Source organism: Carcharodon carcharias, chromosome 6 (assembly GCF_017639515.1).
Source record: "Carcharodon carcharias isolate sCarCar2 chromosome 6, sCarCar2.pri, whole genome shotgun sequence".
Lineage (NCBI taxonomy): Eukaryota > Metazoa > Chordata > Chondrichthyes > Lamniformes > Lamnidae > Carcharodon > Carcharodon carcharias.
This window is the reverse complement of record NC_054472.1, coordinates 46,091,533-46,105,597: the sequence shown is the minus strand read 5'-3', so window position 1 is coordinate 46,105,597 and position 14,065 is coordinate 46,091,533. Positions and strand designations below refer to the sequence as shown.

At 42.0% G+C, this 14,065-nt stretch overlaps 1 protein-coding gene across 1 annotated transcript in view; it reads left to right on the top strand.

Moving 5' to 3' along the window:
• The window catches only part of itga9 (integrin, alpha 9), a 570,745-nt gene that overhangs the window by 352,729 nt on the left and 203,951 nt on the right, over window positions 1-14,065 (top strand). Inside the window, exon 17 of the mRNA XM_041190128.1 lies at window positions 2,475-2,551. Within this exon, the coding sequence (XP_041046062.1) occupies window positions 2,475-2,551 (77 nt within the window). The remainder of the gene's footprint in view (window positions 1-2,474; window positions 2,552-14,065) is intronic.

Below are 14,065 nucleotides of genomic sequence, written 5' to 3'. Positions count from 1 at the left end.
TCTGAAAGAGTCCAAAAAGTCAATGGGCAGAATTTCCCCCCAGTCGGTGGGCAAGTTCAGGAGCGGATGCGTGGAGGCACGCCTCCGATCGCTGCCCTTGATCGGGGGTGTGCCGCCATTTCACGTGGGCGGGCCAGTTGCAATCCCTGTGCGGGCAGGGGGGGCTTCCCTGAGCTGAGAGTGCATTCTTTTGCACATGCGCATGAAAGAGCACACTCATCTTCCTGAAGGCAAGTGCTGCCTCAGGGAGATCAGCTCCACATTTAAAAATGTTAAAAATAGAAAAATGAAATTTCCCTGACATGTCCCCTCATGTGACACTCTCACATGAGTTGGGACATGTCCATCACTTTTAGTTACGTTTTTATTAAATTTTTAAGAGCCGACATGAAACTTCATCCCGCCCCGTGGATGAGGTTTCATGCTTTTTATGAAGCCCGCCAGGGCTCCCGGCCTGCCCGCCAACCTTAAGGTTGGACAGGCCGGTCCATTAATTACATTAAGTACTTTGTCAATGGCCTCAATAGGCCATTGACAGGTCGGCGGGCGCACAGCTGATTTGGCTGAGCCCCCGCCAACCTGAAAATTGAAATGAAGCAGGGTGACGTCGGGAGTTCTGCCCGACATCATCCCGCTTCAGCGAGCGGGAGTCCCCGCTTGCTGACCGGGAAATCCTGCCCAATGTTACTAAGTGCATGCTACACATTTTTAATCAGCTTTTCTTATATGTGAAGGACTCCTGTAAACGAGTGAGTGAGTGCTATTGCATTTACATTTTGGGTATTGAGAAAATAAATGTTAATTCTTTTAACTTAAACCTAAGAGAAAACCTGTCTTGTGTCTGTTCTTGTAAGTCACAACACGTATTTAAAACACACATTGTTGCAGTTAGTTGAGAGGTAGGGATAAAAGGGAGAAAATATATCATTTGTCCCTTGTCCATAACAATCAGTAGAGAAGTGCATCTTTGCAAACGTGGCATCCTCACCTGTGAAATGCACTTCTGGGCAGCAGATCGTGAGATTCAACTGATAGCTCCCTGGAAGGAGATGGATGCAAAGAAAGTAAGCACAGTTGTGTCCTTATCTTCCCTGGCAATGTGTGCCCACCTGGTTCAAGGTAGTGAAATGACCTTAAAGTATTCAAAATTACATCCAAAGCAATTAACACACACTCTCAGAACTAATTTGGTGAGCAAAAGCTTTTCACTTCAGCAAGGTAGCAGGTGACACATCTCAGTATTTAGAGTGTTCTTGCCTATTTGCTTTCTCAACCCCATGAATTCCTGCTGTTCTTTCACCTTGTTTTTCCTGGCAAGTTCCATGAAACATGGGAAACCCATGTGCACAGAAGTCAGAACCCTGGGTTAAAAGAGCAGCTATCGATTAATGAATATGTTTGAATGGCAGAGCTGCATGTCTCACGGTACTTTCCTGAACGCTGAAGAACGCGCTTGGGTTAAAGGTAGAAGTTGACATGCGCCTGCCCGCTTCCCAACATACTGGCAGTTTCAGATGTTTTACTTATCACCTGCACAGAAATCCGCCCAACCTGACGGGTTAAAATGCCGCCTATGATTTCAGAATATTTAAAATGAAATTCCCATCTTGTTCAGGCATATTGGAGTTGTACATGTTTCCAAGCAAAAAAAAAGGCATTTCTAAGATTTTGCGAAGAGTAAGCCAACATATTTCAGTTGCAAGGACCGTCACGTTTTAATTACATTGAGTGCTAGAAACCCATAACTGAATAAAGTGCTGGTTTTAGGATTACTTATTTTGCTCAGTAAGTTGGCTGAGAGACTGCAAAATTACCAGAACACCATAGTTACATGGGTTACTCTCCTCGCCAAATGCCCTGCAAGATTATATTCAGTCTAAAAATTAATTTTGATACAGGCTCTGCTGTTTATCCTACAGGCCTCTAGGTACAAGTATATTCAATCTAAAAGAGCCTACACAATAATATAAAAGTAAAAGTGTTTGACTACAATGTCATGTACATCTCTAATTGTGAGTTCCACTATTCTAATCTGTTAAATTAGATATTTAACCTATTCTAAATGGAAGACTGGATAAGGCCATGCATGACTAGAGAGAGAGTAAAGTAGTCTGGGCAAGATTGCAGCTAGAGTGAGAAGAAAAAGATGAATTAATGATAAGATTGGATTGGCTGAAAGAACATGATTAATTGATAGGTCAGTGCATTTGAAATTGTTGACTGCCGATGGCAAAACCTGTTTTTAAACAAAACATTTTACACTTCTACAGCACTAATAGTTGAGATGTGAGGGGAGAGGAAATAGGGGCAAAGAGGTGAAAATTAGGACTGCCTTAGACACAAAATATAATCAGGATGTATGGTTTATTTTATTCTTGTAATGATTTTCACGTTTCAGCACAATTCCAATCAGTGCAACACATTGCTCTCAGTATGTAGCCTGACTGACCCTGAAATTCTTCTTCATTTTACAGACTGTTTTTGAAAGAAACTGCTTTTCAGATGACTGTGCTGCTGATTTGCAACTTCGTGGCAAGCTGCTGCTGTCCAGGTATGTGATCGGGTGCAAATCCACAAGTGCCACATCTCACTATGAGCAACAAGCCAAATGAATAATTAACTGCCCAAAATAGCTTTTCATTCAATTTAATTGGATGATGTTTTTAGCTCCAGCTTTACAAAAGATTCATTTTATATATATATATATATATATATATAAGAATTAAAAGAAGTATTACAATAACAAATTATAACGTTTATTTTTAATATGGCTAAGTATTTGAAGTAAACAATGAAATATAAAGTGATTTGATGAATCAGAGCTAAAACGTTCAAAATTTTATTCCATTTAGACTGGCCTTCACTAGTTAAATAGGGATGAAGCCCATCTTATTTACCCATGTCTAAACAATTATTCCTAGAAGACTCCAAGTTTACACATACACTGCTGTTCCTGTAGGGTTATTTTTAAAAATTCTTTTATGGCATGTGTTTGTCACTGGCTAGGCCAGCAGTTTTATTACCCATCCCTCATTACCCTTGAGAGGGTGGTGACAAGCTGCTACAGTCCATGTGGTGTAGGAACACCACAGTGCTGTCAGGGAGGGAATTCCAGGATTTTGACCCAGCAACAGTGAAAGAACGGCGATATATTTCCAAGTCAGTATGATGAGTGTCTTGGTGTGGTGTTCCCATGTATCTGCTGCCCTTGTCCTTCTAGATGGTAGTAGTCATGTGTTTGGAAGATATTATCAAAGGAGCCTTGGTGAGTTGCTACAGTGCTTCTTGTAGATGGTACACACTGCTGCCACTGCGCTTCAGTGGTGGAGGGAGTAGATGTTGAATGTGGTGGTTGAGGTTCCAGTGAAGTGGGCTCCTTTGTCCCAGATGATATCAAGCTTCTTGAGTGTTGTTGGAGCTGCACTCATCCAGGCAAGTGGAGAGTATTCCATCACATTACTTACTTGTGCCTTGTAGACGGTGGGCAAGCTTTGGAGAGTCAGGAGGTGAATTACTTTCTGCAGAGTTCCCAGCCTCTGATCTGCTCTTATAGCCACAGTGTTTATATGACTGATCCATTTCAGTTTCTGGGTAATGGTAAGGATGTTGATAATGGATTTGGCAATGGTAATGCCATTGAATGTTAAGGGGAGATGGTTGAACTCTCTCTTGTTGGAGATTGTCATTGCCCCACACTTGTGTGGCGCAAATGTTACTTGCCACTTTATCAGCTCAAGCCTGAATGTTGTCCAGGTCTTGCTGCATATTAGCATAGGTTGCTTCAGTTCAACTCTTTTGTCCATGTTTGAACCAAGGTGTAATGAGGTCAGGAACTGAGTAGCCCTGGCGGAACCCAAACTGAGTGTCAGTGAGCAGGTTATTGCTAATTAAGTGCCTCTTGATAGCATTGTTGAAGATCTCTCCCATCACGTTGTTGATGATCGAGAGTGTAGACTGATAGAGTGGTAATTAGCCAGTTTAGATTTGTCCTGTTTTTTGTGTACAGGACATATTTTCCACATTGCTGGATAGGTGGCAGTGTTGTAGGTGTACTGGAACAACTTGGCTAAAGGTGCAGCTCATCTTGGAGTATACGTCTTCAGTATTATTGCCGGAATGTTCTCATGGCCCATAACCTTTGCTATATTCAGTGCCTTCAGCCATTTCTTGATATCACATGGAGTGAATTGAATTGGCTGAAGACTGGCATCGGTGATGCTGGGGACCTCCGGAGGAGGCCGAGATGGATCATCCACTCAGCACTCCTGGCTGAAGGTGGTAGCAAATCCTTCAGTCTTTTTTGCACTGCTGTGCTGGGTTCCCCCATCATTGAGGATGGAGATATTTGTGGAGCGTCCTCCTCCAGTGAGTTGTTTAATTGTCCACCACCATTCATGACTAGATGTGGCAGGACTGCAGAGCTTAGATCTGATCCGTTGGCTGTGAAATGATTCTATATGTTGGTCACTCTTTGAGCTCAATACTCACAGCTGAATGCTAATGAAGGATGGTATTGCACAACATAGAGATTTGTTCTTTCCATTGCTTGCTCTCTGCATATTTTTATGCTATAGTGCTGTGAAAGGAAGCAAATTGTTTATTTGGTGTATCAAATGTAGTGGTGTAGGTGCAGCAATAAGGCCCTGATGTTGCCTAATTTATAAGGACTGAGAGGTTGTGGTCCCAAATGGATCCAAATATTTCAAAATGATTTTACTTAAAGGTAGAGAATGATCCATGCAGGCCTTGAGATTAGCCAAAAGCCTGTTATGAAGAGAAGTACATAACTCTCATGATTTGCTCAAAACAACTGAATTGCCCCCAAAACTGTCAAGACTTGACATTTGTAATGAGAGTGACACAATTTTACACAACAGAGTATAGCTTAAAGTTTATTGAAACAAGAAGACTGATTCCTCCTTTTTCTTTTAGTATTTGTATTTTTGGAGCATTACTTTGCTGCATTTATTGCAGCAGACGTCTGGTTGCAATGAGGCCTGAGACACAGGAATCAATCCCTACACCCAGTTCACATTGGTGTAAACCAATTCCTAGACCATCTGACAACAACTTCAAGATATGAGTGAACAGAAAATATTTTTGTAGTATAAAGGATTCATAGATGAGATATGTTAATGTATGATGATGATTTACCACTGACATCAGTTAGTCATGTGTTAGACTCTCTCTTGAGAGAGAGAGAGAGAGAGATTGGAACACCATGTCCAGGAGCAACATGCTACCCTGCAGCCTGTTTAGATGTAGTATCAGGTATGATTATAGCCTGTCTAGTAACCAAGTACTGCGCCTAGAGTCCAGATGAGAAGGACCATCATGGAGCAGTTTTTATTCCATCAATGTGAAAATGGTGTCCATCAAGTGGGACAGCCTTGTGCGATATCTTGGTAGCAGCCACAATACCATCATTTTGCAGCAGCCTATCATGCCACCATTTTAAAGGAGCAGACAGACTGGATAGATGGTTACCCGTGAACCAAGGCTATTCATCGGCACCCTGGTGGATAGTCCTAATGAGAAGCCTTGGACAGAGGTAGAGAATGGATACAATTAAGTTCATGTATCCATTCTAATTTTGGGAGAATGAAGATTCTGCTGTTTGGAGAGGTTGGAGCACATAGTGCTCTATAATTCTTAAAAGCTGCCAAAAATGACCTTCTCCGGTTATACATAGTGCATAATTTCACTCCCCAGAGGAGGAAATTGTTCAGCTGGATAAGCAGCTTGAGATCTTGGCAGAAGAAGTGATTCAGGGAATTGTTATCTTGGAATACCAATGTATCAATTATTAATTGATGGAATTTGTACTGAAACCTGGAAAAGTGCCCCTGTGTGATCAGTCCTATTGTCCTGTTCACAATATACTAGCCCCATAGCAAGAGCTGCCAAGTCATCATCGCCTTTATTATCATACATATTGTTATCTCATTTAGTATGATAGGAGGACTACACAATGTGCAATTATCTTTGGTGAGATTTTGACTTGTTGTCACAGCAATTAATAGTTTGGTGTGATATTAGAGACATTTCTCTGTGCCAGCTATAAAATTCAAGCTGCAGGGAATAGGAGATTTTGGTCTGAGAAGTGATTATGGAAGTGCTTGCTATGTTTGGGACATAATGTTTGTGACGTGCATAATATGAAGATATATTTAATTAAATTTTTTATTTAATTGGAGTTAGCAAACAATTCCTTAACAAGAACCTACATTTATATCGTACATTTAACATGTAAAAACATTACAGCATGTTAGGGAATTGTAGTGAAAAATGAATGTTGAGCCAAAAAAGGAGATATTAAGAGGGGTGACCAAAAACATGGCTTTAAGGTAGTCTTAAAGGAGAAGAGGGAGGTGGAGAGGCAGAGGCTGTAGAGGTAGAGAGTGTATTCCTTATCTGCTCCATGAACTATAGGTATAGAAGACAGTATTGACTCTATCCACCAAAACCTCCTGATCCACATTTGTACACACAAAGCGGGTTTCATTCTTCCGCAGATATAGCAACTTTTCTCTGCTGGACTTTTTTCAGAAGAACAACTGGAGTAGTGTCATTGAAAATGGTCCTTTCTCTCCAAGAAAGAATTTCTACAATAAAAATCATCCTGTTTTTGAACACATGATAAGATAGTCATTTCTGAGCTGAAGTTCAGGACTCACTTTTAGTTTATACCCCTCCCTTCCCATAAAATTCTGCACAAAATTCTGTAGACAAGGCTTTCACAAGCAAAAAAAACATATTTTCACTTATGTATGCTGATACTGCAGATGGTTGGCTATTCCTGAAGGTCTTTATTGATGTCTCCTCTATAATGCCCCGTTAATCCGTTTGATCCCTCCTTGGAGACAGATCAGTTGACATCAGGCCAAGTTACACCAGTTAGGGATCTTAGTTAAGGATCTTCCAGAGGTCAAGAGAGAGGGAGTATTCGTGACTTTTTGTCAGAAGTGACTATAACCGCAAAATGTCAGCTTTCATGATCCTGTCAAGAAGATGTAACTGAAGACTTTTGAGGACCCAGGAAAATGTACAGTAACCACAGTAAAAGTTAGCGAGATTACTCTGAAAGTAGATCAAAACTTATTTGCCAGACTATTTGTTGTTAAAGCAGTGGAAAAAGCGGACATCTGTGTGATACTGGTTCACACATGGGAACATTACCATTGTCCCTAGCTAATCATGATTGATCCCTCAGCAAAACAAAGCAAAGCTCTTGCACTTTCTTGAGACATCAGTCAACCCCATGCATTGATGTGATCCCAAGTGGCACAACATGGGTATGGGATGTTATAGCATTGATCCAAGTCATGAAATTACAATGAACATTTGAACAGTTTGCTGACCAAATACTGGGAATTCTTGTGAGACAAGCAAAGATGGATAGTCAAGTGATCCACTTTGCTCCTTACAGATACAAAATCAACAGGGGCAAGAATGGTGAAAAGAGACAGAAATCAGCTGGAGGAACGCAAATCACCAAAAAATTTCACTCCTGACCATAAAATTCCAAAGCATTGAACAAAATTTCTGTCTTGCAATGACAACAAGGAAGATTTACTCCAGTCCTTCTATGAAAGATGGTGCAATTCTGCAAGACAGATCATTAATGATATAACACTCTTTGCTGGACGTGGAGATGAGCGTCATGCTCTTTAGCAGAATGACAGTGTAACAGATCTGGAGGTGGTACCAAGCCCAGCAGTGTTCTCTGACCAAGAAGCTGACATATGACTACTGCTTCATCGTGCATTTGCAGCTAGTTCCAGTGAGCGTGTCATCATGAACATTCCTGACACTGATGCCTTTGTACTGTTCTTGGCATTCTGCAAGGATGTTGATGCTAAACATGATTTTCACATAGAAAGAGGAAACAATGTATACAATTGACATTCATCACATATTTGATCACTCTGGTAGAGATCTGTGTGCTGATCCCATTGGGATTCATTGTTTTTCAGGATGCAATTCAGTGAGTGCTCTGTATGGAATTGGGAAGGTGAAAGTCATGCTCGCCAGCAAAGAGCACTGTGCAACATTTGAAAAGTTAGGGCCATCATTTGTTGTTTCGTAGCCTCTATGTGAAGAACTAAAAGCATACACTTGTGAACTCTGTGTGCAGGTTGGATGTAGAGTTGTGAACCAGACCAGAGGCCAAATGTTCACGACTGGAAATTATGCAGAGAAGTGCTTGCCACCAAACAAAGATTCATTGTACAAGCATGTACAGTGGGTCCATTACTAATCTACAATACACAAGTAAAGGACTATGGGTGGAAACTAGAAAATGATACACGTTAATGATGACACGCCCTCCAGGACCAGCAAGTGTAATGGAGCTTGGACATTGGTCATAAAAAAGACAATGTGCACAAGGACGATGTCCTTGTCTTTGCATCAAACTACCTTGCACCAACATCTGCTTGTGTGCAGATTGTGAGAATGCCACATCTTTGCCTGAGACTCCTGGGGCTCGTGAAGTAGATACCCTTGCTTTGGATGATGATGATTCATAGATGTGCAAATCTTAGGCAAAATAAGTAAACAAATAATAATGAGTGAGAAAAAAAATAGGGAAAGCTACCCATCCCACCTCAGCCACCCATTTATATCTCCCTTCCCTTTATGGCCTAAGAGCTAGTTATAGCTAAATGGGTGAAGACGGGTATATTGGATAATAAATGAGTGCAAGTACACTTCTGAAGTTTAAATAATCTTGCATGGAATAAATGGTTGCTGTAGTAGTTTTTTTCCTTAGCAATGGACATGAAAGTTAACTTAGATTGATGTATAAGTGCACCATGAGATAATTTCACATCTCAGATATCCTCAGTGATACTACTTTTGACCATTTCTTGCACCACCTTTGCCAGTGAAAAGAAAGTCCATTGATTTTGAGACAATTTCTTGGTAATGCCCTATTTTCAGACTTGGGAACGTGTATTTTTTGCTTCAGATACATATTTTAAACATATTTATGCTGGTTCTAGGTGGTACGCATTTCAGAAACTGTCAGATCTGTTGAGATTTAATCCAGTTTAATATGCTGATCATCTTGGATGTTTCCTTTCCTTTTTCTTTTAAATATGCAGGTTTTGTATAATCTGAGAGAGTGGAGAATTGACATATATTTAATATTGATCCCTTTAATACAGCACAGACTGAATTTCTTTCCCTGCTGCCTGTAAACCATAAACCTGGGCCATGAGACGTGGGGGAGGAGAAAATATGCTGAAGATTTTATCATTTTACATGATCTGTTTCATTAAAGGATGAAAGATTGATTTGGTGTTGCCATGTCAAAGGAGAGAGACTACACAGGATAAAACCAAGAAGTTGGTGGCCTGGTTTGGTTAAGAAATAATTAAATGTACACATATATTTTAATTTCAATGTATGAGTCCTTCTGACTACTATGAGAACAGATGGGCTTTGTAAACCTGCTGTACAACTATTTGAGTAAGACAGAACAGATGCATGAATAACTTGAAGACAGGTGATATAATATGATTGGGAAGTTAAGATGATGATGAACTGGATTCCTGCTTCAGTCCAAATGGTGGTTTGAAACCCTCCTCCCACCCACCCCACCCCTCCCGTCCAGTGAGAACAAAATGTGGGAGGTGGGAAAAGTGCCCCAAGGTTGCGCCATTACCAGTTGGCAGCATTTTATTTTCCCAACTTTGAAGTCAGCCAAGGCTTACATTGGAGGCAGGTGGGGTTACGCTATGAATCTATATTGTGATGTGTGCAGATCCTTTAATGATTAGAAACTGTAATATGATGCACTTTAATTAGATCAGCTTAATTGTCAATTTCACAGTATGTTTACAAAATGCTTTTTTGAAATTTATTCTTTCGAAGGACATGAGTGTTGCTGGCAAGGCCAGCATTTATTGCCATTCCTAATTATTCTTGGTGAACAACCTTATTGAACTGCTGCAGTCTGTATGGTGCATCTACTTCCACAGTGCTATTAGGCAGGGAGATCCAGGATTTTGACTTAGCAACAATAAACAATCGGTGATGTATTTCCAAGGCAGTGTGTGTGACTTGGTAGCGCCACTACTGACCAAGATGGTCAAGTTCTGAATGGCGTAGCTGCAAACTGTGCCGTGAGAGAACCAACAAGAGAAAAAAACACTTTACCTCATCCTACCTGTCACAGATGCATCTGTCCATGCACCTGCTGCCCTTCTCTTCTATGATGATAGAACTTTTGAGTTTGGAAGATGCTATTAAAGAAGTTTTGGTGAGTTGTTGCAGTGCATCTTGTAGATGATGCACATTGCTGCCACTGTGCCGGTGATGGAAGGATTGAATGCTTACGCTACTGAATGGGAAGTCAATCAAGCACACCTCTTGTCCTGGATGGCACTGAGCTGCTTAAGTATTATTGGAGCTGCACTATTCCAGGCAAGTGTAGAGTATTCCATCACACTCCTGACTTGTGACTTGTAGGTGATGAAAAGGTTTTCACAAGGTGAGTCACTTGTCGCAAAATGCCCTACCTCTGACCTATTCTTGTAGCCACAATATTTGTGGCTGGTCCAGTAACATTTCTGGTCAATGGCGACTCCACGATGTTGATGTCTGTTACAGTACTTGTAACTCTTTCGAGTACAAACACTTTTCCATCTGTTCCTATTCAGATTAAGTTACATTATTTCATAGTTTGCCTTTGTGAGATTTGAACTCATGATCTTGGGGTTACAAACCCAGTACCATAACCACTTGGCTATTTAGGCCAAGCCCCAAATAGAGTTTAGCCATGTCTGTGTCTATTGTGAGATTTGAACTCTTGATACTCTTTCGAGTACAAACCTGTTTCCATCTGTTTCAGATGAAGTTACATGTTTCACAGTTTGCCATTGTGAGATTTGAACTCTTGATCTTGGTGTTACAAGCCCAGTACCATAACCACTTGGCTATTTAGGCCAAGCTTAACATGTTTCCATCTGTTTCAGATGAAGTTACATTGTTTCATAGTTTGCCATTGTGAGATTTGAACTCTTGATCTTGGGGTTACAAACCCAGTACCATAACCACTTGGCTATTTAGGCCAAGCTTCCACGATGTTGATGGTGGAGGAATTTGAATGTCAAGACAATGTTTTTGACTTTCTCATTTGAGATGGTTATTGCTGCTTCTTGATTGGCCCAGATGTTACTTGCCACTTAGCAGCCCAAGCCTGAATGTAATCTAGGTTTTGCAGCAGCGAACATGGTCTGCTTCAGTTTTGAGAATTGAGAATGAAATTCAATGCTGTGCTATCGTCAGTGAACATCCCCATTTCTAACTTTGATGAAGTGAAGGCTATTGATGGTTTGCCCAAGGACTGTGGCCTCAGAAAACCTTACAGTGACATCTTGGGACTGAGGTGATTGGCCTCCAACAACCACATCCATCTTCCTTCATGCCAGTTATGACTCAGCCAATAAAAAGCTTTTCCCTAGATTCCCAATGACTTCAATGTTACGTGTGCTTTTTGGTTCCACAATCGGTCAGATGCTGCCTCAATGTCGAGTGCAGTCACTCTTACCACACCTTTTGAATTCAGCTTTTTTGCCCATGTTTGGACCATGGCTGTAATGAGGTCTAGACTTAAGTTAGCCTGACGGAACCCAAGCTGAGCTTCAGTGAGTAAGTTATTGGTGATCAACTGCCACTTGATAGCACTGTCGATGACATCTTCCATCATTATCTGATGATTGAGAGTGAACAGATCAGTTAGTAACTGTGCAGATTGAATTTATCCTGCTTTTTATGGGCAAGACATATCTGGGCAATTTTTCACTTTGATAGGTAGATGTCAACATTTGTAGCTAATTTGGACCAACTTGGCTATGGGCACGGCTGGTTCTGGAGCAGCAGTCTGCAGTACTACAGCTGCAATATTATTCCAGTCCATAGCCTTTGCTGTATCCAGTGCACTCAACTGTTTCTTCTTATCACATGGAGTGAATCAAATTTGCTGAAGATTTACTTCTGTGATGGTGAAGGCTTCAGGGCTGAAGATAGTTGCAAATGCTTCAGCCTTGTATTTCACACTGACATGCTGGGCTCCGCCACCATTCAGGATGTTGGCCAGGATTTTCCCCTTGGTGATTTGGGGGCGGGGCCCGCTTGTCAAGGGGAAAATGATGCGGGATGACTTCAGGAGGAACCCCCAATGTCATCCCGGGCCATTTAAATCTTAAGGAAGGCAGGCGGACGGCGAAATCAGCTGTCTGCTGGCCGACCTGTCAATGGCCAATTAAGGCCGTTGACAGGCTTAGTAAGATAGTTAAATGCCCTGCCTGGCCAACCTTAAGGCTGGAGGGCAGGCCAGGAGCCCCAGCGGCCTGTAGATTATTAATGAAACTTCATCCACTGGCGGGATAAAGTTTCATTACCGTTTAATAAATTTAATAAAATTTAATACATTTTACGAGTTTGTTATCAACATGTCCCATCTCGTGTGACATTGTCACATGAAGGGGACATATTAATAATTTTAAAATGTCTCCACTTTTTGACTTGACTTACCTTTCACTAAACTCCCTGAGACAGGACTTTGCCTCAGGGAGCAGTGCGCTCTTTCACGCGCATGCCTTAATTGGCCCGCCCACTCAAAATGGCAGTGGGCTGCGTTTCGGCAGCGGGGTTCGGCTGCCCACCCACCACTGAGCCAGTGGGGCCCGCCCGCCAGCCAAGGACTAAATTCTGCCCACAATGTTTGTGATGCCTCCTCCTTTTAGTTGTTTAATTGTCCACCACCATTCACAACCATATGTGATAGGACTGCAGAGTTTTGATCCAATTTGTTGGTTGTGGAATTAATTAACTCTCTCTACAGAATGCTGCTTCTGCTGTTGGGCAAGCATATAGTCCTGTGTTGCTGCATCTACAGATTTGCACTTCATTTTTAGGCATGTCTGGTGCTGCTCTCTTCATTGAAGTAGGATTGATCGCCTAGCTTGATGGTAATGGTAGATTGAGGGATACCATGAGGTTACAGATCATGTGGAATAGAATCCTGTTGCTGCTGATGGCCCACAGCACCTCATGGATGCCTAGTTTCAAGCTGCTAGGTCTGTCCTAAGTATAACCCATTCAGCACAGTGGTAGTGTACAGAGGGAAGTGTACAGAGGGTGCTTTATCTCTACAAGGACATTGCAATGGGCACTCCTACCAGTCCTGTTATGGACAGATGGATCTATGACAGATAGGATGAAGTAAATTGTTTTTTTTCACATTGGCTCTCTCACCACCCAGTCTGGCAGCTATGCCCTTCAGGACAGGCCACCTTGGTGAGTGGTGGTACCAAACCAGCCTTGGTGATGAGCATTGAAGCCCTTCACCCAGAATGCATTCTGTGCCCAATTTTCAGTGCTTCTTCCAGGTGTTGGTCAACATATAAGATTACATGGTTTAGGATATTAGCATGGACAAATGATTGGTTAGCTAACAGGAACAGAGAGTAGGATAAATGAATCATTTTCAGGTTGGTGAGATATAACAAGTGGAGTGCCACAGGGATCAGTGCTGGGACCTCAACTATTTACAACTTACATCAATGACTTGGATGAAGGGACCGAACATATAGAAGATAAAGTTGCCGATGATGCCAAGATAGGTAGAAAAGTATGTTGTCAAGTGGAGATGGTGGCCAGAATCATCCACATCCACTGGTGGCAGGTGTCATGGTGGGCGGCAGAATTTGGCGGAAGGGGCAGAAATCACAGCGGGACCATCCGCCATGGTGGATTCCAAATCCTGCCGGAAGCCAGTATGAACCTGATTTGCATCCCGCTAATGTAAGACCTGACCGGAATCATCCCACCATGTCCAATTGACCAGAGGAAAAATGTGCTGGCCCAGAACAAGTGTGATGTGCAGAAGTCGAGACTCCGCTTTAGGGCCTTGCTCAGATTGCAGACATCCAAGGAGAAGAAGAAGCTGGAGCCCTACTGCTACCGGACCCTGGAGGAACACATGCATCGCATGGTGGGTGGATCTTCATACACATGACTCCACCGTGAAGCAGCTCTCAGAAGGTGGGAGTCT